The sequence below is a fragment of the Mesoplodon densirostris genome, chromosome 3 (assembly GCF_025265405.1).
Source record: "Mesoplodon densirostris isolate mMesDen1 chromosome 3, mMesDen1 primary haplotype, whole genome shotgun sequence".
Taxonomy (NCBI): domain Eukaryota; kingdom Metazoa; phylum Chordata; class Mammalia; order Artiodactyla; family Ziphiidae; genus Mesoplodon; species Mesoplodon densirostris.
Window position 1 is genome coordinate 18473118 of NC_082663.1, and position 26509 is coordinate 18499626.

At 33.1% G+C, this 26509-nt stretch overlaps 1 protein-coding gene across 2 annotated transcripts in view; it reads right to left on the bottom strand.

Annotated features, from left to right (window-relative positions):
- Positions 1–14104: 14104 nt before the first annotated feature.
- CDH12 (cadherin 12) overlaps positions 14105–26509 on the bottom strand; it is a 295800-nt gene continuing 283395 nt past the window's right edge. For both annotated transcript variants that reach the window (XM_060091603.1, XM_060091602.1), the window contains 4 exons: positions 26043–26164; positions 22335–22452; positions 17738–17989; positions 14105–14604 (listed from right to left, as the gene is read on the bottom strand). In XM_060091603.1, the coding sequence (XP_059947586.1) occupies positions 14105–14604; positions 17738–17989; positions 22335–22452; positions 26043–26164 (992 nt within the window). The remainder of the gene's footprint in view (positions 14605–17737; positions 17990–22334; positions 22453–26042; positions 26165–26509) is intronic.

The window sequence follows — 26509 nt, forward strand, 5'->3', positions numbered from 1 at the left end:
AATTTCCATACGGAATGGAAAATGAAATAGTCTAGAGATAAGCCAAAGATTATTGAGCTTAAGTATGTCAAGGGGAGACAGAGAAAAGATATGGAAAGAGCTTAACCATTGAAGTAAGTCTAACAAAATGTCCATATTTTCAGGGTTCTGAAATTATTAGCTTTGAGACAATGGGAAATTATATAACTTCTCAGTGCCTCATTTTTCACATTTGAAAAAAATTAAAGGTTCAAGTGTTATTACTAGGAAATTGATGAAAATGCATTTTCCTTTTGAGTGAACTTCAAGGTGAAACATGATGTGTGTGTTGCAATAAGAAAAAAGGTTTACTTTTCCAATATTCTAATCTTCTTTAATATCTTTTACTTTTCTTATATTCTGATTTTTTAAAATATTAGAATTCTTTTGAGAGAATGGTCCATTCAGGAGTCAGGCATCTTTGATATTGAAATGAACAGATATAAGAGCATATACATTTCTTTACACTTTTATAGACATACTTCTTTGCAAGGTATAAAATTGGAAGGTTTTGTAATTATCATTGTTTTTTGTTGCTGCTATTTTTACTTGTTTTTAATTCTTCCTCAGAACTGTCACTTAAGAGCAAAGTGACTGTAGGTATGTTATTTAATCAGGTTGAGAATTTGTATTTGCATTGTGAAATGAGGGGTAATAATTTCACAGGAATTCTGCAGATGAAATGAAAAATAAGAAAGCATATAGTTGTGACTGAAACACATTATATTATCACTAAATGTTAATTTAAAGCTTCTTCCAGTATTAAAAATTATAAGCCTATATATTTGAAAATAAGAATAAGACTAATCTCTAAATATATTTTCTTAATTTAAAAGCTGTACTATTGTTTCTATATAAGCTTTCCCTAACCTTGGTAAATTACTCATATTATTTGAATGTATGCAAGCTATGATTTCTAACGAACCAAATGTTCTGCACCAAAATGTAACATCCTTATAATAACAAAAGATTTAAGTATATCTGTAATATGCTTTCTGAACATGATTTTATTTTACCTAGCTAGTTTACAGATGCCACAATAAACCTAGATTTTAAGGGTAATTATTTCACATTTCCCTCCGTTTCTGTGTCTACAGTGGAAACATTCATATGCTCAGCACCTGAAGTATTTTTATCATCTTATTTTGCATATGACCTTTTCACTGTTTCAAGAATTTAAGTGATGTTATAATAAATGCTTATTATAAACTATAATGAGGAAAGGCTGGAATTTTGCTCTGCTCATTCCTTGTGTCCATCAGTTTAATGACTTGGAAAAAAATTAGTTTTCTCACATGACCTTCCTAAATAGGAACTTGGCATGCCATATTGTAGTTGTAGTTGAAAAAATGTGTATATAGCAGTTATACAACATCAAATTCTACCTTCATTTAATAATGTTGTTGGATTTAAGAGATGATAGATCCAGCATATATAATGTTTTGAGTGATATATATGTATGTAAGTATGCATACATACACGCAAGCAATCATGTTTAAAAATTTATGTGGAAATAACACTGGAATGGAATGTTTAACATATTTCTTTTTTTAAGAAACTTTTCAATTAAATTTTATTCTATTTTATTTCTATTAAGTGAAAATTTGGCTCCCTATATTAACTACATTTTTATATGAAGAAAATTATGGCATTAATATATAAATGCTTATATTAGCATGGAATGAGGATTTTCTCATGCAGCACATTTTTTAAAACTTTAAAAAATAGATTGGAAAACACTGAAGAGAGTAGAGGTAAGGTGATTTTTTTTTAAACACTATAACTCTGGACAAATACTTTTGAAAGTCACAGACTTGAGACACAGTCTTACTAAAACACTGAGATTTAATCAGAAGATTATAGAACTTTCCCCCTTTTCAAACCTTCCCACTACACAGAAGGACTCCAGTATAATGTTCTAAAATCACCAATTAAAAGTCAGAAATTATCAGAGATGATTAAGAACACACACAATGATATATGTTATATACATGGAAAGAACTTTAAATCATAAAGATGTCATAGGTCAAAAAGTAAAGGGATAGATAAAAGTATCCATGTTAATAATAATCAAAAGAAAGCTAGAGTACCTATACTAATTTCAGGCAAAGAAGACTTCAGAACATAGCAGAAGCAAGATTATTAGAGATAAAAAGGGAATTTACCAGGCATAAAGAAGAAATCAACTCTCCAAGATCTATAATCTTAAATAGGTATATAGGGCAAAAACTGATAGAAATTAAAGGAGAGATAGAAAAAGCCATTCTTTTTATAGGATACTTCAACATCTCTTGTCAGTAGCTGGTAGATAAAGGAGGAGAAATATCAGTAAAATATACATCCTCTGAATGGTGCTATCAATCAACATTATCTAATTAACATTTATAGAATACTCTATCAAAATACAGTAGAATAAACATTATTGAACAATTACCAAGATGGACCTAATTCTGTGCTATAAAACGCACCTGGGCCTCCCTGGTGGCGCAGTGGTTAAGAGTCCGCCTGCCGATGCAGGGGATACGGGTTCGTGCCCCGGTCTGGGAGGATCCCATATGCCGCGGAGCGGCTGGGCCCGTGAGCCATGGCCGCTGGGCCTAAGCATCCGGAGCCTGTGCTCCGCAACGGGAGAGGCCACAACAGTGAGAGGCCCGCACACCGCAAAAAAGAAAAAAAAAAAAAAAAAACGCACCTTAATAAAATTTTAAAAATCACACAGAATGTTCTCAACTCACAACAGAATTAGAGTAAGAATCAGAAACAGAAATATAACCAAAAAAATCCTTAAATGTTTAGAAATTAAGCAACACTTTTCTAAATAATGCATGGATTTAAGGAGTTTCCAAATAAATTAAAAATATATTTTGGACTAAATTAAAATGAAAATACAGCTCTTTAAATTTTGAGAGATGAAGTGAAGCTAGTGTGTACAGGGAAATATAATATATGGCCTTAAGTGAATATGTAATATTAGAAAAAAACAAAGATCTAAAATAAATAACCTAAGGCTCTATCTTGGAGAAATATGGAAAGAAGGAAAATTTAAGGTTAAAATAATTAAAATAAAATAACTAAAATTAGAACAAAAATCAATAAAATTTGAAATAAGAATTAGAAAATTCAAAAAAAACAAGGCCCGGTTCTTTGAAAAAAATCAATGAAATTGATAAGATTCCAACCAGCCCAACCAGGAAAAAACAGCTGAGAAGACATAAGTGAATAATATAAGATATGAAAGAAGGGGGGCCATCACTATAGATCTACAGATCTCAAAATGATAATAATATTAATACTGTGAACAAATCTATGCCCACAAAGTTGATAACTTAGTTATAATGGACCAATTCCTTGAAGAAACAAACTCCCAAAACTCACATAAGGAGAAATAAATAACTTGGATAACACTGTATCGATTAAATAAATTCATAATTAATAAGCTTTCAACAAGAAATATACCAAGCCCAAATTATATCACTGAGTGATTCTACCAAACAGTTAAGGAAGAAATAATACCAATTGCACATAATATTTTCTGGAATATACAATAAGAAGTGATAATACCACATTTATTTTATGAGGTCAACATTACCTCAATATCAAAAACAGAAATCACTTTAAAATAAGGGAAAATAAAGACTACTATATTTTAAATGTAATAGCATTTGGTATGCTACTATTTATAGAAGATTTTTGTATTTTACATGTCTTTCAATGACATTTCTGGTTTTGATATTAAGGTGATGAATGTATACCACAAACAAGTATGATTCATTCAAAGTCAAGGCCATTTTACCATTCAAAAATTAATCACTGTAATCCACCATTTCAATAGGATGACAAAGAAAAATCATTTAATTGTTATATTTAACATAGAAAATAATTGACACAATTTAACAGCCATTCATAATTTTTAAAATCTCAGCTAATAGCTAATTAGAAATAAGAAGAACCATTCACACTTGATTTTTAAATATATATATATATATATATATATATATATATATATATATATATATATATTTTTTTTTTTTTTTTTTTTTTTGGCTGTGCCTTGTGGCTTGTGGGGTCTTAGCTCCCTGACCAGGGATTAAACCCATGCCCATGGCACTGAAAGCACAAAGTCCTAATCACTGGACTGCCAGCAAACTTCCTAAAACTATATATATCATATACTGATTAAGAACTCTATAACACCTCTAAATTTGGAAGCATGGCAAGGATGTCTGCTATAACCATTGCTGTTTGACATTATAGTGAAATTCTTAGCTGGTACAATAAGAAAAGGAAAAGAAATAAAAGGGATATATTGACTGGAATGGAAAATAATTTTTTAATTCTTTATTTGAATATTATATGAATGTTTATGTATAAAAGGCATATCATCTCCAAAAATATATCCTGAAATAGTAAGCAAATATAGCAAAATGGCAGAATACAAATTCAATTTAAACAAAAGTCAGTGCTTTCCTATATAGCAGCTATAATGATGAGAATTTAAAATGTTTAAAATACCATTTATAATACACACACAAAAAATCTAGGTATAAATCTAATAAACCAAGTGTAAGATCCATATGCAGAAAACTGCAAAAAATTAAGCAAGAAATCAAAGAACATATAAATTAGAGATAGTCTGTATTTATGTATTAGGAGACTCAATATTGTTAGGATATTAATGCTTCCAATTTTATCTATAGATTCTACGCAATTACTATAAAAATCCCAACAAGCTACCTTATATGTATAAACAAATGGGCTCTAAATTTCATATAGAAAAAACAAAAACCTAGAATAGTCAACAAAACATTGAAGAACAAAGATGGAGTACTCACATTCCCAGATTTCAAGACTTACATATAGTGACAGCTTGATTTTGAAAAAGAATAGTCACAGAGATCAATGGACTGAAGAGTGAGTCCATAAATAAACCCAAACAAATATGTTCATTTAATTTATGACAAAGTTCCAAAGACAATTCAATAGAGAATGGATAGTTCTTTTAACAAGTATGCTGGATAAACTGAATGTCCACATGCAAAAATAAAATGTGCTCAACACACACAATATAGTTTTCATAAAAAATAACTCAAAATGGATTATGGATCTAAAATTAAAATGCAGAATTATTTAATTTCTTTGGAAGAAATGGGAGACAATCTAACTGACTTTGGGTTTGGTGATGACTTTGAGATACAATCAAAAAAACATGACCCATGAAATAAATAATACATTAATTAGACTTTATTAAAATTAAAAATGTCTGTTCTGTAAAAGATACTTAAGAGAATTAAAAGACAAGCTGAAGACTTGGAGAAAATATTAGCAAAGCATATATCTCATAAAAAATTATCTCCAAAATATAAAAATCTCTTAAAACCAAACAATAGGAAGATAAAAACAATGAAAAATATAGACATAGAGCTGAACGACACCTTAACAAAGAAGATATATAGATGGCATGACACATAAAGATATAAAAAGATGCTAAACATAATTTGTCACTAGGAAATGTAAATTAAAAAAAATCGGTGAGATACCACTTCACACCTATCAAAATGCTAAAATCTATACTAACAATACCAAAATTGGTGAGAATGAATAACAGTGAAGCTCTCATTCATTGCTGGTGGAAATGCCAAGTAGCTGTGCTATTTGTCATATAAACAGAAAACTTCTGTTCATATAAAAACCTGTACACAAATATTTATAGCAGATTTACTCGTAATTGCAAAAAAACTCGAAGCAACCAAAATGTCCCTCAGTATGTGAATAGATAAACAAACTGTGGTACATCCATACAATGGAATAGGGATAAAAAGAAATGGGCTATTCCACCACAGAAAGACATAGATGTGTCTTAAATTTGTACTGCTAGTGTGAAAAGACTATGTGCTGGATGATTTCATTTCTATGATAATCTGGAAAAGACACAACTATAGAGTACACATAGGAGTGGTTACCAGGAGACACAACTATAGAGTACACATATGAGTGGTTACCAGGAATCAGGGAGTATTTGAAGCACAAAGATTTTTTTTTTTTAAAGCAGTGAAACTATTTTATATGGGAATGTAATGGTGGATACACAACACCATGAATTTGTCAAAATCTATAGTAATTTACAGCACATATAAAAATTTTAAACATATATTTTAAAGAGGTTAGAGAGTCCAAGAATTCAATAAAGAATGTGACAAAACAATCTGATTGTTAAACAAATGAATGAAACAATTTCACTGAGGTAAAAAGGCTGTGACCTAAGTCTTTGGAAGTGAGTGGAGTCTGTTAGACTAAAGGTGATAACAGCTCAAAGTTGTTTTGAGTGAGAGTATGGATTAACAATTCTGATATACTATGCATATGTCCCAGAATTGAACAATTAAGTAGATAAATAGGAAATGTTGAGACGTAGGATTTTCAGTGTTGTAGTGAGAGGTTGCATATAAGTGAGACAGAAGGCGATATATTATGATCCATGTGGTAATGGATTAGAGTCTGAGATATCAGGATGAACTCACTTTTAGTTTAATAAAGGTACAGGTGGCTACATATAGAGGCATATATATGTACATATATAGATGAGTGTGTGTATGCATGTACTCTAGTTGTTATACACATATATATTCTCTTGTTCTGTCATTTGAGAGGACCCAGAAATACAAACACCTCAGTAGCAAGGATCACACTTAATATCCAGATCTTTGTAATATTACTTTGCCAATAAAAGAAAGCAAGGCTTTTTGGAGGAATGCCTTATTTGAGAGAACCAGGGCAGGAAATATACAAGAGGAGCATGGAGCTTATAGTGGCAGAATGTAAGAAAGTGCTCAAGACATACAAAACCAATCAACCAACAAACCAAAACACAAACTAGGTAGTAATGAGTATTTGTTAAGTAGCACAGGCACCAACCAAAATAGCTTTATAAATATAGTAGTGTTAGATTATGAACCAAAGTATTAAATCTCTATGCATCCTTACTCAAATAAATACATGATTGAATAAGTAAATGAAGAATAGACAAACTCTTAATATTTTATGAGAACTCCAAATATTTTATGTTGATACTTTGCCCTCAACAGGTGAGGTAAAAGCTGCACTCCTTAATTGTATGCTATACATAGTTACCTTCTTCCAAGGAGTTCAGTTTGGGATTAGGGAAAAATAAATAATTTACAGTGAAGAAACTGCACAAATGACAGCCAGATGATCGACAGTAATAAGTCATTTCCTTAGGATGTTCCTTTGATATAATATGATGAGCTTGGCACTTTACCTCTGTGATCTTCCTCCCAAAACCCAATGTAACCAGTCTAATCATGAGACCAAAAAATCAGACAAATATCATTTAAGGAATATTCTACAAATTACTTGACAAATAATTCTCAAGATTGTAAAAGTTTTTTTAAACAAGCAAAGTCTGAGAAACTATCATAACCATGAAAAACCTAAGAAGACTTGATGACTAAATGTAATGTTCTATCAAGTATGGAATCCTGGAACAGAAAAAGTACATTAGGGAAAAATAAAGAAATCCGAACAAAATGTGGACTTCAGTTAATAAAAAGATGTAAATATTGGTTCATTACTTATAACAAATACACCAAACTAATATGATTTTGTATGGTTGGGTGTGGAAAATACAAAAAAAAATGTTCTGTACTGTCTTAGTCACTTTAAAAAATTGTTTATTTCAATAGTAAAATAGCAATGTATTTTGAGAGAGTATATATATATATATATATATATATATATATATATATATATATATATAGAGAGAGAGAGAGAGAGAGAGAGAGAGAGAGAGAGAGAGAGAGAGAGAAGAATAGAAGGAAAGTTCAGAGCCCAAGTAACAACACAATTACTGAACTCTGAAAGAGAAAGGTATAGACTTGGATATAATGAATTTGAAGCTAATAGATTGGCCAGTTATATGTGTTCAGGAAGTATAAATATATGCAAGTAAAACTTCCTCATCTTGCTTAAAGAGAAAATGTATAAATAGCGATTTAATGATTCATTGAATATTGTGAAAAATCACGATTATAGCAAGAGATATCCAAATCTCAATGGTATAAAAAAGAAATGAAAACAGATGGGAAGACCCCGTGGGATTATTTATGTAGACTCTCTGAGGGTTATATGAAACATTAAAAGAAGAAAGAAAAAATCAATGAACTAAGAGGTGGAAGTAGAAACTGAAAGTGAAATATGAAGGTATGCTTAACACTATAGAAATTGCAGAAAGGTAAAAGGAAGAATCATTGGGGCTTTTCAACTATAAAGTTACTAGTGAACTTCAAAGGAACACAATAGCAACAGAGACCAGAATTCAGGTTTTTAAATGGTCGATTATAAGACAGCGAGGTGAAAGTGCAGTGTACTGTATCTCATGGGGTAAGGGCTGGATTGGGCATATCATAATTGTGTTAGGGCCCTGGTTTTGTCACTTGCTAAATATGTCTAAGTAAACAGGTTACTTCAAATGTCTAAGCCTAGTTTACTCATGTATGAAATACAGATAATAATAATAATGTAACTCATCAAATTATTGTTAACATTAAATGTTTGCAGCATATTTTTTGCAAAGTATATGCTCAGTGATGAGTAGCTCTTTTATTACTGTTGTCACATTTTTTAAAATGTTGACAGAGCAGAAGCGGAGAATGGGAGAATTGTTTGTCTCAGGTAATTTTTGGTGACAATATATTGGAAATTTCAATCATGGCAAATACCATATTCAGTGGATGATGGATTGAGGGAGACATAAGGTAAGTAAACTGAACTTAGAAATTGGAGATTTAAGTGATAATAAGAGCTAAAGTATATTTGTACCCATGGGAAGTTAAAACGAAGGGGAAATAGACATAAATGGATTGAAAATTCAGGAAAGTTAAGTTCAGGATAATATATATACATCATTAATGTGAATGTTTAAAAGAAAGTGCAACTGATATAGTTTCAAATACATTGATTCTTGGTAATATGGAGATCAGTATTTTCAGTTGTATAATCAAGTTTTTATTTGTCTTGTAGGCAACTGTTGTGTCTTAAAATCTTGCTTACTGGGTAAGATATTGATATCAGAATCAATGATGTTTAGATTTTTTTCTCTTTTAAGGAAGTACCATATATGTTGTAGTATGACCCAGAATTCCCAGGAGTTTGTGTTAATTACACTCGTAGTTGCAATGTAATATATAGCAGTGTAGAAGTTGGAAAAATTATGGGAAGAACCCAGAAAGGAAGTTGATAAATAAATATACTTAAACTCTTCACAACTGAAGAGCTTTGCCATCTATTAGTTTATTATTTATGGGTTCTGCACAAGTTGTTTAGACACGCTACCTTCTTTTTATTCATCTTAAAGTGGGGGCAATTAAAAACAAAAAAAATTCCTAATAAAGTTTAACTTCTTTTTGAAAAATATAGTGGCTGACTGATAGTTATGAAAATCCATTACACTAAGAAATATAAGGGACTTGAATAAAATAATTAAGTGACAATCCAAAACTTGCTGCAAATTGGAATTATCAAACATTTAATTGCATATGTGTGTATGCATATGTGTGTATACTGTTTTGTAACAATGGATGTAAGAGAAGAAGTGATCAGATTCTTGGAAAAATAATTCCAAGTGGTAATGGTGTACTTAGCTAAACTATACATCAGATGAGGAGACAAAAGAAATTTTCAAACATGAAGACATTTACAAAATTATCTCCCTCTGGGCTTCCCTGGTGGTACAGTGGTTGGGAGTCTGCCTGCCGATGCAGGGGACGCAGGTTCGTGCCCCAGTCCGGGAAGATCTTACATTCCATGGAGCGGCTGGGCCCGTGAGCCATGGTCGCTGAGCCTGCGCGTCCAGAGCCTGTGCTCCGCAATGGGAGAGGCCACAACAGTGAGAGGCTCGCATACCGCCAAAAAAAAAAAAAAAAAAAACTCCCTCCCACTCTTCTCTTAGGAAGCAAACTGATGTTTTTACAGACATTTTATTAATTCTTTTCAGACCTCGCCATATTTTGGGACTCACTTCAAATATAGTAACTGCATATTTACATCTGCTCTTAGGAATTCCTGTTTTAATACAACAGGTACTGAAACTTTTCCAAGGACTTCTAAAATGTCCTCCTCCTAAAGATAAGGAAGTTTCTAACATTTTCTTCATATCACTTGCTTTTCCTCTTTGGCTCAAGATTAGGGTTCTATTTTTAACATTTCTTTCTCTCTCTTCCTATGCACTTCTCTACCATTCCATCTTGTTGAAGAATTTTGACAGGTTTTACTTAAGAAGTATTTGTCTGGCTCTCCTGATGTGCAACGTTGTGTGTCAATGTGTAATCAATCACATCCATACTTCAAAGAATTTTGTGATTTATATATTTTTTCAAAGATCTCTATGATTCTCATAATTTTATGTAATCAATATGTAAATGAATTAATGGACTTCATGTAAATGTAACTAGAACTTAAGAGTCAAGAAATTTCAGAGAAAACTTAGATAACACCAAGAGCAACAGATTCATTTTACCAAAGAGAATAGATGACAGGAAGGCTAAGGTGCTGGCTCCATATGACATTTCCAGTTAGTGATAGAATTTGGTATAAAAGCAATTTTAGATTATTTCTAGTGTATCACACCACTAGTTCACTCTTTTGTGTTGATCTAATACTTCTTTGAACACAAAAGTTACATTTAAAAAACATATAATATACATATGTTACATAGAATATGTCCACATATATTTCTGTAAAGGTAAACATGCAATGTAATTAAAAAGTTATGCATGATTATTATTAATAGTCAAAACCCCCTGTAAATTCTAAGGAATTTTTATATTGCTTAACTCCTGAATGAAGGCCAGTTACTGTGATATTATAAATAAAAAAGAATCTCAAGTTATTTATAAGTATTGAAATATTAGGGCTACTGCTTTCAGTAGTGTGAAAGATATCCCATAATTTTCCAATATATGAGCACCAAAAGACCTTGTCACTTTTGTGGTTTCCTGTTGTACATGAAATTATTTCCATTCATGTTTTTTTTTTTTTTGCTTTGTTTTGTTTTTTTCACATTGTTTGATGTAAATCAAACACTTTTTTTTTTTTTCTGTTAACATCTGTGTGGTTGTTATGGGCTGAATTGTGTTCCCTAAAATTCATATTTTGAAGTCTTGACCATCAGTACCTCTGAATATGACTATATTTGGAGATAGGGCCTTTAAATAGTTAATTAAGATAAAAAGAGGTCATATGAGTGAGCTTAGTATGATTGGTGCCCTTAGAAGAAGAGGAATTAGCCCAGGGGAAAGACCATGTGGAGACATGGAGAAATGACAGCCATGGACAAGCCAAGGACAGAGGCCCTTGGAAGAAACCAACTCTGCAGACAGTTAATCTTAGACTTCTAGGTTCCAGAACTGCAAGGAAATAAATTTCTATTTTTTTAAGCTACCCACTCCAGTGGTGCTTTGTTATGGCAGCCATAACAAACGAATGCAGTGGTGTAACAAATATAAAAGGTAGAGGTACTAAAAAAAAGATGATTAGTGTGGAGAAAGTAAGACCCACCAATTTCATGTACTTGCTTAGTATCTCAGTCATGTGGTTTGAAATGACCTGCCCCTCCCAAGTTTTCTTTGTGTCATCATTGCTTCTGATACAGGAATGCATGCAGAGGCAGTCAGATTCTCAGGGAAGGTGCAACATGTAGTAATTCCTGACAAGAATCATTTTGTCAGCTGGAAGTGATTTGAATATTAACCTTCTTCAAAGGGTCTCACATCATGGCATACCCAGTCATATTGCTGGGGAAAACCTAGATGTTGACTTAATTTTTGCTCCAGAATGGTTATGACATTGCCAGCTTTTAAAAAATTACACAAATATTTCCCAAAGCAAATTATACTGCAAATTATCACACTACATCAAGATTCTATTGCAGATCCCAGGGATGAGACAAAGGTGAAGTCAAAGTCGTGAGAGGAGGAAAAGGAATTCAACAGTTGTCCCTGGTAAGGATGACAAGGAGAATCTGCAATTATGAGACACAAAAAGAGCGATGGGAGGGCTTCCCTGGTGGCGCAGTGGTTGAGAGTCTGCCTGCCAATGCGGGGGACATGGGTTCGTGTCCCGTTCCGGGAAGATCCCACATGCCTCAGAGCGACTGGGCCCGTGAGCCATGGCCACTGAGCCTGCGCGTCCAGAGCCTGTGCTCCGCAATGGGAGAGGCCGCAGCAGTGAGAGGCCCGTGTACCACACACACACAAAAAAAAGAGCGATGGGAAATGCAGATTTAAATTGCCTAATTTCCACAACATAATTATCAGTTGTATAGTTTTGAAGTAAGCATTTAATAATAAATAGGACTGAATATAGTTTGTCTATATTATTTATATTTCTACCCATTTTCCCCATGTGTGAATTTTTACTTTCATACTTTGCAATAAAAATATAATTATAAATATTTCATAAACACAGCTGGATATTGATGATGTCTGCAGAATGGATCTATAAATAACTTTTATTTTTCCTATATATTGTTTTAATATATCAGTAGTCACTTGTATATTTATAGTATTAAGAAAATATATTATTACCTTATAGTTAGTTACTTGTTTTGTTAAGTGTATTTCTGGATAGTGTAAAGTTCATTTTAAAGTAATGTAATGAGTGCAGCTTACCTGTCTGCTTATAAAATCTAGTATTTCTTAGACATCTCATCAAATTAAAAAGTAAAAGGTTTTACAAAGGAGGTTTATGGTATCATTTATATTAGAATTATTGTAGATGATAGCGTAAAGAAGCCACTCTGAGCTCCAATATAATGATATTCACAAAGTTGAAATCTATGTTAATAAAATAAATCAACTACCAGATTTTGAATTTGTGTTCACTTTAAGAGTTAGTATTTGGTTTGAATTTTCTGAAGTCTCTGATTTTTCATTTGTTTGGTACTGCTTAATAAATATTTTTAGACATGGTATAAATCCATTCTATATTATTTGATAAATATTTTATTTTCTTTGTTCATGAAAGAATCACTAGACTGTAAGGAACTCTGAGAAGCTGTGTATCAATTTCTCTTCCCCTATTTAGATAAATGACATTATTTTCCCCCAAAAAAATGTTTCATAAAAACACAAATTTTATCTATGACTGGAGACTGCAATGATCTGGTGATTTGTTAAAACAAAACTTCCACCCTTCCACACTCTGGCACAATATTAAAACAAAACTAATGTTTATTTTAATGTGGAGTTTCAGCCCTGAGGCCTCTCTTTATAAAGAGGATTTTTTTTAAATTTTCTTTTTAAAATTTTTATTTCTTTGGAAAACAATGAATATTTTCATGAACACCTTTAATAGGAACCAATATTAAGATCAAACATTGCTTTTAAAATTTGGGACTTACATATTGAATTTGATATTATCACATTTATTTCACTTTTCTCAGAGAGTAGGAAAAACAAATGTGTTTTGGCATACAGTTTAAAAAAGAAAAAAAAAAGAGCATTTTAATTATAAGAAGATGGAGTTCAGAAAGTATTCTTCTTTTTTTCTTAAAAGGAATGAGAAGTCTGTGTGTTGCTATTGCTCCTTGACATAAAGACAGTGTCTTTGTTTTATGTCCTCTGTGTCTGAATCCCACAATGCCATCACAGCAGAGTGTACTCTACACGACTTTAAATGATAAGAGTTTCAATAGGCACTTTAGTGGAATTAAGAAAAATCTAACACTCTTCCACCGTGATGCCACATAGCTATCTTCGTTCTAGGTTGTCACGTCAGTAAATTGTATTTAATAGGCCTGAGCTTGTCTCAGTGTTTTTCCAAAATAACAAAACAAAATCAAGCAAGTACACATTTTAGGAATTACCTTGTATTGGCAGAATAAACCAAAACTGACAATATGATAAATATAGCAACTTGCTAGAAACCAAATAATCAAAGGAATCTTGTCCTAGAAAGCCCGGTATGTGTGTTTGTGTGTGTGTGTGTGGTGTGTGTGTAGAGTGTGATTTCTATTTATGTTCCTTTCTCTTAAATTTATTTTGTTGGTTCTGTTTTAGCCTTTGCTTCTCCCCTAAGTGACTTTATCAGTTTTATAACTCTCTTCTTCGCCAAACATGTCTGCCAAGACTTTAAAGTGCGGTCCCCAGTCTGTTAGATAGGTGTAGTCCTGGTCTGCTTCCATGGTCAGAGATTCTATGGAGCTAAGAGAGTCGGCTACTGATCCATTGCCTTCATAGGCATATGTCGCCAATGAATCGTATGGTGGGGCGGTGGGGTCCACATCACTTTCCTGTAGCCTTTGATTAATGAAATCCCTTATGTCTGCATTATCTTCCACTGGTGGTCTCTGACGAGGCAAACAGAGAGAGTCTGGTTTTATATCCCTGCGAATTTTGTTGTCTTCAATCACTTTTGGGTTTCTCAGAGCACCAATGTCGAAAGCTTGGGTGTCCTCCTCCCCGCCTCCTTCATCATCATAATGGATAACATTGTCTCTGATATCTTCTTTAGAGGTCATCAGGGTGTCTTTCTTCTTCTGCCTTCGCAGAGCTACATACAGCACAACTATGGCTAGAACAAGACAAAAATTGCAATATGAGAATATGTCAGCCCATCTCTCCATAAAAAAATAAAATTGATCAGGGCTGGCTGAGTGTTTTTAATGGTATCCTATTACTTTCAAAGTAAACATACTGTAATCTATAAGGATCATATCTATGTTGACGTTTTTTCATTGTTTAAATTCAATTTCATTTTGGAATTGTAGTTAATATGAAACCATAGCAAACTTATTCACAAAATCAAACAATTGTAGCCTTATATTTAACATTTATTGTATTTAAATATCTCAGTGTCAGGTAAAAAGTGTGCATTACAAAATTTAAAAAGAAAGTAAAGAATGTTTGTTCCAATCATACAGAGAACTGTGAGTATTGAAGTAATAAAACTTGAATATTGCTTGCCCATAGCTAACACTTAGATATTATTCATACCTATATTTCTCAGTTGTTAAAATTACTGTATTTATAATGAAATAAACACAAATCACGTGACAATCACTTTTAAATGCAATAAACACGAAAGAGAGAGAGAAAGAATATAGAATATAAGGGCCTTAGCTTTTCCAATTATGTCAACTAAGACCACAAATAATTTAAATTTATGTGTCCTACCATATTGAGATAGTTTCCAAACCAAATGTCTAGTATTCAGGTTACCTTCTTGAAGCAAGATAATATTTTGAAATACTTAATTTATAGACCCTCATTATTGAATATCTTTGTTCCCCATTAACTCTCAGCCATCATTACATCAACAGTTTATTTTTTTCTGGGGGTAAATAAGCACAGATTCACACCATGAAGTCAGTGCTCAACTTTGCCTGGCGTAATACTCCCCTCTCCTCTATAGTGGTGGCAATAGATTGAAAGCCAAAGTGTTTGATTTACTATAACAGAGTCTGGAAGGAAGACTCTTGTCATAGGATTAGAAAGTAGGAGATGGCATGATGATAAAAGTCCATTTATTCCCTCTTCTTCCAAAATTAGGGAGGAAGACAAAGGAGTTATAGGTAGGGCTTCTGTACAATGGGCCTTGCAGAGATGTTTAGCACTCTGCAATTCTTCCAGGCTTTAGTCAAATCTCAGAACTAAAAGCACTATTGTTTGTTCACCCAGAGAGTGTGTGAGAGAGTGTAAACCTCACAGAGAAACCCTGCATATTTATAAAATGGTTTTAGAGTATCTATGGCCGAGAAAGAGATTAGTTAGATGTGCTTGGGGGTCAAATAGAAGTTCCTAAGCACCACAAGATTCTCATGCTCCCCCTCACCCTAAAAAAAAGACATAAAAATGGCTAAGAATCTTCTGGAAGATCTAAAGGAGTATGAGACTGGCTAAGGAGATCAAAGAATAGATGGATTTGTAAGCAGACCCCATGGCAAGACTAAGAGTGTCAACATTCGCAGCTGTGTACTAGCACTTCACAGCTAGGAGCAGGGGGGACACTTGGTAAATATTTGGATGAATGAGTGGCAGATGACAGTATGTGATAATGCTAACCTAAGCAACACGAATTGTTACCCTGTAAGAGGGCCAAAGAGGACAAAGACGAGCATCCAGAATATGCCAAATCATGCTAGATAGATATGGAAATCCTCTGGGACTCAAGGCAGCCCCTAGACAAGAGTATGAAAAAGAAACACTTGTTTTGAAGTTAAACACCTAATTGATCTTGCTCAGCTTCAGGTGTGAGAACATTATTTTGCATCTTCCCTTTTAAAGGAGTTTATATCATCAGAACAGATGTCACATATAATTTATAATTCTAAACCTTAAAGACATAAAGAATACTTTGTTCTACACATCAAGGTTATTTGTGTGGAATTAATATCTGCATAATGCAAATTGGACTACAACTTTACCCTCCAAACCAAAATGAGCTTCTGAATCAGAGAATGTTCTTCAGAAATTAGTATATAATGCCTTGTACCATGCTTTACACCCTAGTACGTTTTAAAAATTCTATTTTCTAGCCTAGAGATAAAGGTAGGTATGTACATTTGTCAGAATATTTTGGTTAAATAATAAACATGAATATATAAGCTGACCCCACAGTGCCCAATTGTACTTCTGTTGCAATTTTAATTTAAAGGAATGCTTAGAAAATCTATTTTTGCTTTTGTGAATCTGGCAGCGAATGAATAAGTGAAATATAGTCAGCTGAACAGAGCTGATGGAAGAGGGAAGCCCCTAAAGTAGGTTTTCATTCTCACAGACATGTTACAGAATACATTTACTTCAATCCTTTCCCTTTGCTGCACTTCTTGATATTTCACTGTGTTCTGTTCTGTTCTAGTGGGAATGGTTAGAGTTTTTGATGTGAGGAGATCTGAGAAAAGTGGAATAAGAACTGTGTCTGGCCAGCACTTTATACAGAAAAGAAATATTTGGAGGTGCTTTTACCTTCTACTTCTTTCCTGTTCTTCTCCTTTCTTTCTTTCTTTATCAAACTGGCATTTGACAACTACTGCTCAGCTAATATAATTTTAAAGTTTATACAACACTTTCTTAGGCAGCAATAATTACTAGGATGTAAAAAATGAATTTAAAACTGTTGCTGAGGGCCTCCCTGGTGGCGCAGTGGTTAAGAGTCCGCCTGCCGATGCAGGGGATACGGGTTCGTGCCCCGGTCTGGGAGGATCCCATATGCCGCGGAGCGGCTGGGCCCGTGAGCCATGGCCGCTGGGCCTGCGCATCCGGAGCCTGTGCTCCGCAACGGGAGAGGCCACAACAGTGAGAGGCCCACATACCGCAAAAAGAAAAAAAAAAAAAAAACTGTTGCTGAAAATGAGATATTTGTCATAGAAAAGTTCATCACAGCAAGTGCCACAAACTGTTATTACTTGAAAATTCCCGAGAGCTTGAACATACTTTTATATTTTTGATGATGTTACTGATTTATTTCTATTGGTATATTTCCATATGGAATAAAATAGAAAATTAACACCGATAATATAATTAACTTTAATAATAATTATATAGTTCAGTATAGATAGATAATCTTCCTTCTATCCAGATGTAGCATCTCAATGAAGAAAAAACAGGTTTACATGGTAAAATGAGGAGTGAGATACACAAACAAGGGAAAGGGAGAGAGAGACAGAGAGAGAGAAGGAGAATATGTGATTAATATTGAAACCAACCTAAGAGTATAACAATGCACAGTAGTATTGCAATCAAAGCCCCGGTGCTAAGTCCTACAGGAAGAAAAATTGCTTCCACGTTACAAGACAGGATGGTACCATCAGAGTCACATCTACAAACTCGAATAGTCATTGTGTTTGTGCTGCTCTGGACAGGATAACTGCTGTCTTCTATTACAACAGGGAGGAAGTATAACTCTTGCTGCCTGCGGCTGTATCCATTTCTTCGGGTTTCAATGCCAGCTGTGTTGTCTACAAAACATGACATTTATGATAAGATGGTTACCATCAGCATCACTTCAAATCTTCAAGTTTGTATCTGTTAAACAGTAGAAAGCTCTTCTTGAGTCAGTAAAATACGTCCATATTTTAATTATTCCTTTTATCATTATGGAAGCTGCCAAAATGTAATCACATGTATTCAAAACAATCCTTAGGAAAAGAAGAAACATTAATCTTGTCTGGTGTACTAATTAAATTTTCTATTCAGAAAGAATAGAAAATTGTTTACAAGACAAGAGTATGTTGTGTTAACAGACTATTTCTTCTGACATCAAAGTCTCACAGAGAAAAAATACTTCAGTGGATGTTTTCTTACATGATTAGAAGAACCAAGATTACAAAGGATGAATCAGTATAACATCTTACCTAAGAACCTGTTCTTTAAAATCGACAAATGTCAATATAATATTTCAGATAAAGCTTGATTTTTGATTTTTCCTTAATCCATATCTATAATACATGCATATATATATATATGTGTGTGTGTGTGTGTGTGTGTGAATATATATATATTCACTTTTCCAAAACAGCATAAGAAACATGGAAAGGAAATTAAAATGTGTGAAAAACATCGATTCATTAAAAATTTTAAATATCATGAATTATAATAATCATCACTTTAATATAATCACAAAGTACTTCATTTTAATTTTGATATAATCAATGATACAATATTTACTTGGAATAATCCAAGGCAATAAGAATATAAAATTTTATATTAGTACAACTAATATTTCTATTGAAAGTGTTATTTTGCATGCACTTGTTCTTTACTTCTTTATTTCTGTACATAAAAGTGGAATTTTTGTTTTATTCATAACACTATTTCATTTTTTTGAGTCTATTGAAGTCACTCCCAGAAACATTTTGATTTTTTTTAGAAATGTACTAATATTTAGTCCATTGTAGCCATACATGATACCCACTTTGGAATCAGGTAAAATAATTTTAGGAAGATATAGTACTCATTAAAATACAAGTATGGGGCTTCCCTGGTGGCGCAGTGGTTGAGAGTCTGCCTGCCGATGCAGGGGACACGGGTTCGTGCCCTGGTCCGGAAAGATCCCATATGCTGTGGAGCGGCTGGGCCCGTGAGCCATGGCCGCTGAGCCTGTGCTCCGCAACGGGAGAGGCCACAACAGTGAGAGGCCCGCGTACCACAAAAAAACAAACAAACAAACAAAAAAACAAGTATGTCAGAAAAATATTACTATTTCAATAATATTCCATTCATTCTATTTGTAGATTCTAATTTCAACAATGAAAAATTAGGCACCTTCTTTATACCCATTTCAGTAGGAAGCACAAAACTGAGAAAACTTTATGTGATAAGATAGAATTTGGCAGGGGAATATCAATTTTTCATTACACAGAGGATATTTTTAAATTGAGAAACAAAATAGAAACCTGCCAAATGTCTATTATAATATTCCCAGTAAGAGTCAGTGGTGTCAGGCACTTGTGTTGACAGTAGGAATAGGAAAATGGGGACTAGTTGAATCAATATTGAAATCTTCAGCCATTGATGGTTGTATACTTGAGTCTGGGGAAACGAACAGTCAAGGATTAAAGCCTGAAACCTGGGTAAAAGTGATTAATAGAAATAGGAAGTCAGAGCCTCTGGTGTATTTGCACTTAGGGAGCTAGGGGTTTTGATATTCTTGAACATGTTATGTTAAAAGGCAGTCTCCCCTTTTTTAAAGATTTATTTTCAACCCAGTATTATTATTGATATGTGACCATAGAGAATTCATTATGCTGTCCATGGTGAGAAGAAAAAAGACATATTAAACCTAATTTTCACCCATAAAATGGTTTCCATCGATTGACAGATAAAAAAAATGCGATATATATTGTATATACACACAATGGAATATTATTCAGCCATGAGAAAGAAGGAAACCCTGCCATTTGTGACTACATGGATGAACCTGGAGGATATTATGCTAGTGAAATAGACCAAAGAAAAATACTGCATGGTAACACTTATATGTGGAATGTAAGAAAGAAAAAAACAAGCAGATCTCATAGAAATAGAAAGTAGAAAAATGGTTGCCAGGGGCTGGGGGTGGGAGAAATAGGGAGAGGTTAGTAAAAGGGTACAAACTATCAGCTATAAGATGAATAAAGTCTGAGGATCTGACATATAGCATGGTGACTGTAATTGATAACACTGTACATTATAATTGAAATTTTCTAAAATAATAGAACTTAAATGTTCTCACACACAAAAAAAAAATAGGTGAAAAAGTGTCTATCCATTTAAACAAGAAAACTTACAATTACACTTAAAATATATCAAGATAAAACAGGGGATATGGTAAATGGCATGAGTGGCAAGTACATGTTCAGATCATAAAAAAAAATACTATACTTTGAGGCAAGATGATCTGATTCATATTATTATTATTATTTTTTTTTTTTCTTTTTGCGGTATGCGGGCCTCTCACTGTTGTGGCCTCTCCCGTTGCGGAGCACAGGCTCCGGATGCGCAGGCCCAGCGGCCATGGCTCACGGGCCCAGCCGCTCCGCGGCATATGGAATCCTCCCAGACCGGGGCACGAACCCGTATCCCCTGCATCGGCAGGCGGACTCTTAACCACTGCGCCACCAGGGAGGCCCCATATTATTATTATTAATCATATATAGATTCTCCAACAAAGATAAAATGGTGGAAAATAGTCAATACTTTTGTTCCTGAATGATCTGACCATCTACTTAGTTACCCAAGCCAATGATCTAGAAGTCTTATTAGTCTTCTTCTTCATCATATTTATACATGGAATCTAGGAGATCTAGAATGAAGCTCTATACATTCTATCTCCAACCACTCACCTCTGTCCTCACAGCCGTTACCTTAATCCATTGGATTATCCTAATCTAAGACTCTCTCATCCATTTTCTACAATAGTATCAGAAGTAGTCTTGTATCCTTCTATTGTCTTTTCCACACTGCATTCAGACTGATTGGTTAAAGTGCAAATCTGAATATGTTAAACTCTTGTGTAAACCTTTCAAAGACTTCTCAGGTCACTGGATTTAAGTTATACACTCTTTAAATGATTTATAGACAGGTTGACTGTATGGTCCAGTTTGACTTGGACAGCCTTATTTTAGGTGTGCTGCTCTAATTAAAATTACAAACACTGTCTACTGCTATTCTCAAACATACTCCAGTTTCCATGATAAAACATGTGGTATCCCTACCTATTAGGCCTTTCATAATTGGGACCTTGTTTCATTCCCAGCCATTCCTCACATTACATTATTAAATGGCACAAATCTTATTGAATTTCCTTCTGTGACTCTAATTTCCTTCCCCCAAGTATTTGAAGAAAACTAACTTTAACTTTCTCAAAATATCCTTTGATTCCTATCAATCATCATCATCATTTTATCATCCATCTTATCACTTGTTCATTTGTTCCATATGCATAGAATCTAGCAAGAATTAGCTTTTTTCTATCCAATATTATGAACTCAGGAGTTTTTATTCCCGATATTATGTCTACAGAAATTTAGAAGAGATAAAATATCCAAAGTCACAGAACAAATAAAGTCAGAACAACTGATCAGTACTTAGCCTTATTATATCTAATCTAGTGTCCTTTATATTTCTGTAAATTGTAGTAGCAGCAGATGTGATAATATTAGTGATAGTGATGGTAGTAGCAGTGGTGGCAGAAATGTAAGTGTAGTTATGATGGCAGAGGTGGTAGCTAAAATTACCTTAAAGGTAATAGGCTTTAGGCATTGTGTTAAAGAATTTGCATACATTATTTTATTTAATAAATAAACCATGAGGTTAATTTATTTTAACTATGAGGTTGAAATTCTTTAGTATAATTTAATATTTTGATAATCTGCCATTAGGTAGTAATGTAGTGGGAGTGAAAACCTCTATCATTCTCATTACAAAGCCTGTATTCTTGACCTGTGCCATACCATGTGTTATTCAAATAAAACAGTTACTTGTATGTACAAGCAGTGCATGTAGAACAAACGATATATTTAAAACATGCAAAGTATTCAATTTCCCAGATAGCCTATTGTTTGTTTGACTCATTAAGGGAATGTCCACATTGTAAATGGAAGTAATTTGCCTCATTAGATATAGTCTATATAGGTTAACATTTAGTTTACTGCTAGCCATGAAATGTTGTATTTCTTATATATGCATTTCTATATTTTATGAGCTTGAGTGCTTTTAGGAAGCACTCAAGCAATCTTCCAAGTATATGGCATGGATTTCTACCTTTGTGTCCTTTTACAAAGTTGCATGATAAAAGGTAAACTTTTATGTGGTTAAACTTACTTCTGAAGTCACGAACTGTAAAATTTGGTTTGATGGCAGCTTCAGGTGATAATTTAAAGGAGAATTGCTGCCCAGCAGGTGAAAGATCTCGGTCTGCAGCGCTGACTATCTGAATTATCTGAAACAAAGTTGAGATGAGACTTGAAATCAGTCATCAGTTTCAAAGGGAACTCTATACACCAGGCTAATAAGTTTATTTAATGAAACATTCAAGTAAACAGAAATTACATTTTTCAAATTCATATCAGTAGGCCAATTATTTACAAATATTTTTTATAAACAAATAGCTAAATATTTACAGTTAATAATGACAGGTACAAGTATAGGGTATGGGCTAATTCCAAATCGATATCTACATAACTATAAAGGTTAATGACATTGAAAATTCTCACTAATAAGCAAAATAAAATTAAAATGTACTTGCTTGCATTTTAAATTACATGAAATAAATGCTTTCTAAACTGATTATGTAAAAGTCCTTGTAAAGCAAAATTTTAGTTTTGTTATGTTTGTGAGAATGAGTTTTATTTTCATAACTAGGTGAAATGATGAGAAAGTGATACACAGTATGTAGATCTGTTTTTGTTGTTATGTTTCTTTTCCCCCAGTGGATAAGATACAAATTATATTTTCATAGATTTTTTTTTCTTAAGAAGTAAGGATGACTAACCTTGTTTCAAAAATTTTCCTAAATTGTTCCCATAAGTGTGTAATCTAAGTAGTTAAAATTCTGATATTTCAATGAGATGCCCTTAAGAATTTGGAGGTTAACTTCCAAGAGCCAAACTATGAAACTGATAATTCAGTATATATGTAAGCAAATCAGAATGGCTTTGAGGTATTTATTTATTAACATATCCAATGGTTTTGCATCAGGAAGAATTTCAGGAAGTGTGTGCCAAAGAGGATAAAAGCAGTGTGCTGCTCAGGCGACCACACTCTCAGACTAAGTTTGAATTAGCCAGAGGAAGACCTTAGATTTCAAGTATGACATCCTGCTCCCAGCGGGCAAAGCCTGCATCCTGTGCTCTTAGATTGATGCCATTAAACATGTCAGTTATTTAGCACTTTTAGTTTTTATTCCATGGTTGAAACCCAGTCTTATGACTATGACCTACCTTCCCTTATAGCTGTGTGTGCTCGTAGGCACACACAGAAACACGCAGGAACAGACAAATGTATACACTGGGGCTTTGAGTGTCCAGTGCAGTACTAGCAGTTTGTATTTTGAGAATGGGTCCTCTAATGAGAAATTCAGTTCCCTATTTTAGTGTAAATCAGTCACACAGGATCTATTTAGTCTTTAGAATTGTCATGGATTCAACACCGAAGGCTAAATATGGCAATTTAGTCAAATAATTACCATAGAGACCCTGTAAAACTTCAATTTTCCTTCACATGTGCTCTGATTACTATATCTCACCCCTAAAATTTCTTTAAATTATTTGGGAATTAATTTGTGAGGTTCTGTTTTGTTTTGCCTTTGCTATCAACTAGCACAATTATTTACTAAATTAACATCAAAACTTATCAAGAACATAACTTTACAATGAAGAAGCATCCTTTAAAACAACATATGGAGATGAAATTTTTGGTATAAACTGGTACTTATCTGTAACTGACAATTGAGAGTTATTGCCCTAAGTAAAACAACTCCCGTACTTCATTGGTTCATCATATAAATCACTATTGATTTACATAGCATCATCTTTCTTTTCTCTTACTTCTTTTGAAGATAGATGGATAGATAGACACATAGATAGATAGATACATAGATAAATAAGGCATACATGCATGTATACATGCGTGCATATTCAATTATAGTCCAGAAGAGATAGATAGTTCCTTTGCATAGTTTCTAGAAAAGGGTCAGTACGGCTGGGGTCAAAAGCAGAAAATGCTCATATACTACATTTCAGACATTTAGGGTAATACTTTGTATGTAAATGTGGCCCAATAGGATGCAGAATGCCCAAAAAAAGAGCTTCCAATGTCCCCATAGATTCCTTACCACTTTGTCTAAATATAAGAAAATCAAGTTATCTCTAATAACTTCTATTATTCCCAACTTTTTAAACTCTTTAATTTACTGGAGAAACATAGAAGCATTAAATAAAGTTATATTTCCAAAAAGCTTTTACTTAGTGCATTACAAAATTCTGATTGCTGTGAAATCATTAATGTACCTAAATTACCTAAAAATAAAGGATTGGATTTTTGGGGTGGCAGTAGAAGGCTCTGAAAAGTGGAGAATAGCTAAGTTGTAGAATTTTGGTAAACCTCTTATAACTCTGCAAATAACCACTTCAGGTTATTTATTTATGCAAACATTTCTGCAGCATCTACTATTTCAGACAATAAGTCAAGCACTAGGTTCACCTCATGTAAAATTTGGATGCATTTAAAGTGATAAAGCATTAAAACTTAAAAAAATGTATTTCTGTGTCTATTCAAAATTAATGATCCAAATTTATCCCTTGGTAAAATATGACTAAGTCATACTGTAATAAAGTAAATACTTTCCTCAAATTATCAAAAGCAGTAATAGAGCAGCACAGTCCACTAGAAGTTTCTGTACTGATGGAAATACTCTACATCTATACTGATAAAGTTGGTAGCCACTCATCTCATACAGCTACTGAACACTTGAAATGGGGCATGTGTGAATGAGAACATTTACTTTAACTTTTATTTAATATTAATTTAATACCTATAAGGCTAGTGAACATCACAGGGTTAGAACTATGGGACAAATATTCTATGAAGCAGTAGAAAACATTCAAATTGAAACAAATACTAGATATTATAAAAGGAAATTTTTCAATAAAGATACCATTTTAAATATTGAGATATTTCTTCAAGAAAGAATTAAAACTTCAAATTTACTTAAACGAGTAGTTATCCTATTTAAAGGTAATTGAAATAGACAGCAAAGCAAAGCATACTGATGTATTTTTCTTTTGGAAACTAGGTATACAATATTGGATTAATTATATTCTTGTTTCATATCACACTCTTACCATTTGCTCCTATTATATTATATTATGTTATATTACATTATATTATATCATACCATATTATATATTCACTCATTCATTTATAATAGTGTAGAAAAAAGCTAGCTACCCACTATGGTCCACATAAACTCTAGGATTTTGACGATAACGTTTATCAACTATATGGTCCTTCCTCTATCCTCTCCCCACTAGAACCTCCCTCCAGAGCAATACTTAATAGGAAAATGTAACTCAGATAGTTTGAATAACCCAGATGCTCTACTCAAGGCCACCAGAGAAAGCTTTCCATTTTTCAAGGGCTTAAGAACTTTTTTGCACCCTTCATAAAAGCATGTGAGCAAAGCAAGAAATACTATAGAAGAATATAGTCTAAAGTTGCTTGCTTCCTGGATTTATAGTCACAAGGTCTTTAGAAATTCCACAGTATACAAATGGAAAACAGCAGAATCTGCAATTCTAGAACTTTTAGTTATAAAAAGAATATTCACTAGGCCATCATCACTTTATCCCCTGTGGTATTAACTCCACATCCAAAATATACCATTAATTCAAAAGATTTTACTATCTTTTATGGTTTCTTTTATGAAGACATAAGATCCATGTGTGTATATTCATGCAAGGTCATATAACCTAAAACACATGCATATAGTGGGTATTTATACACTCTTAATTAACAGTATTGATAAGATACCTGTCCTGGTTTGGCATTTTCACACACAGCTGTCTCATATGGCACAGATATTTCTGGAGGAAATTCATTGACATCTAGAACATTAATTAATATGTTGACTCTGCTGGTTAATAATGGGTTACCTGTTAAAAACATAAAAGGAGAAAAGATGATTACAAAATCTGATCAGTTATTGCTCTTATAGTAAATAGCATTAACATTTTAAAAAATCATCATTCATATGGAATCCAAATGACCTTTCCTTTATGGGAAACTGAGGCACTGTGTCAAATATAAATGATGAAAAGATGGATTTACATGCAAACAGTGCTATATTTAAAACAGATAACCAACAAGGACCTACTGTATAACACAGGGACATCTGTTCAATATTCTGTAATAATCTAAATGGGAAAAAATTTTGAAAAAGAATAGATACATGTATATGTATAATGAATCACTTTGCTGTACACCTGAAACTAACACAA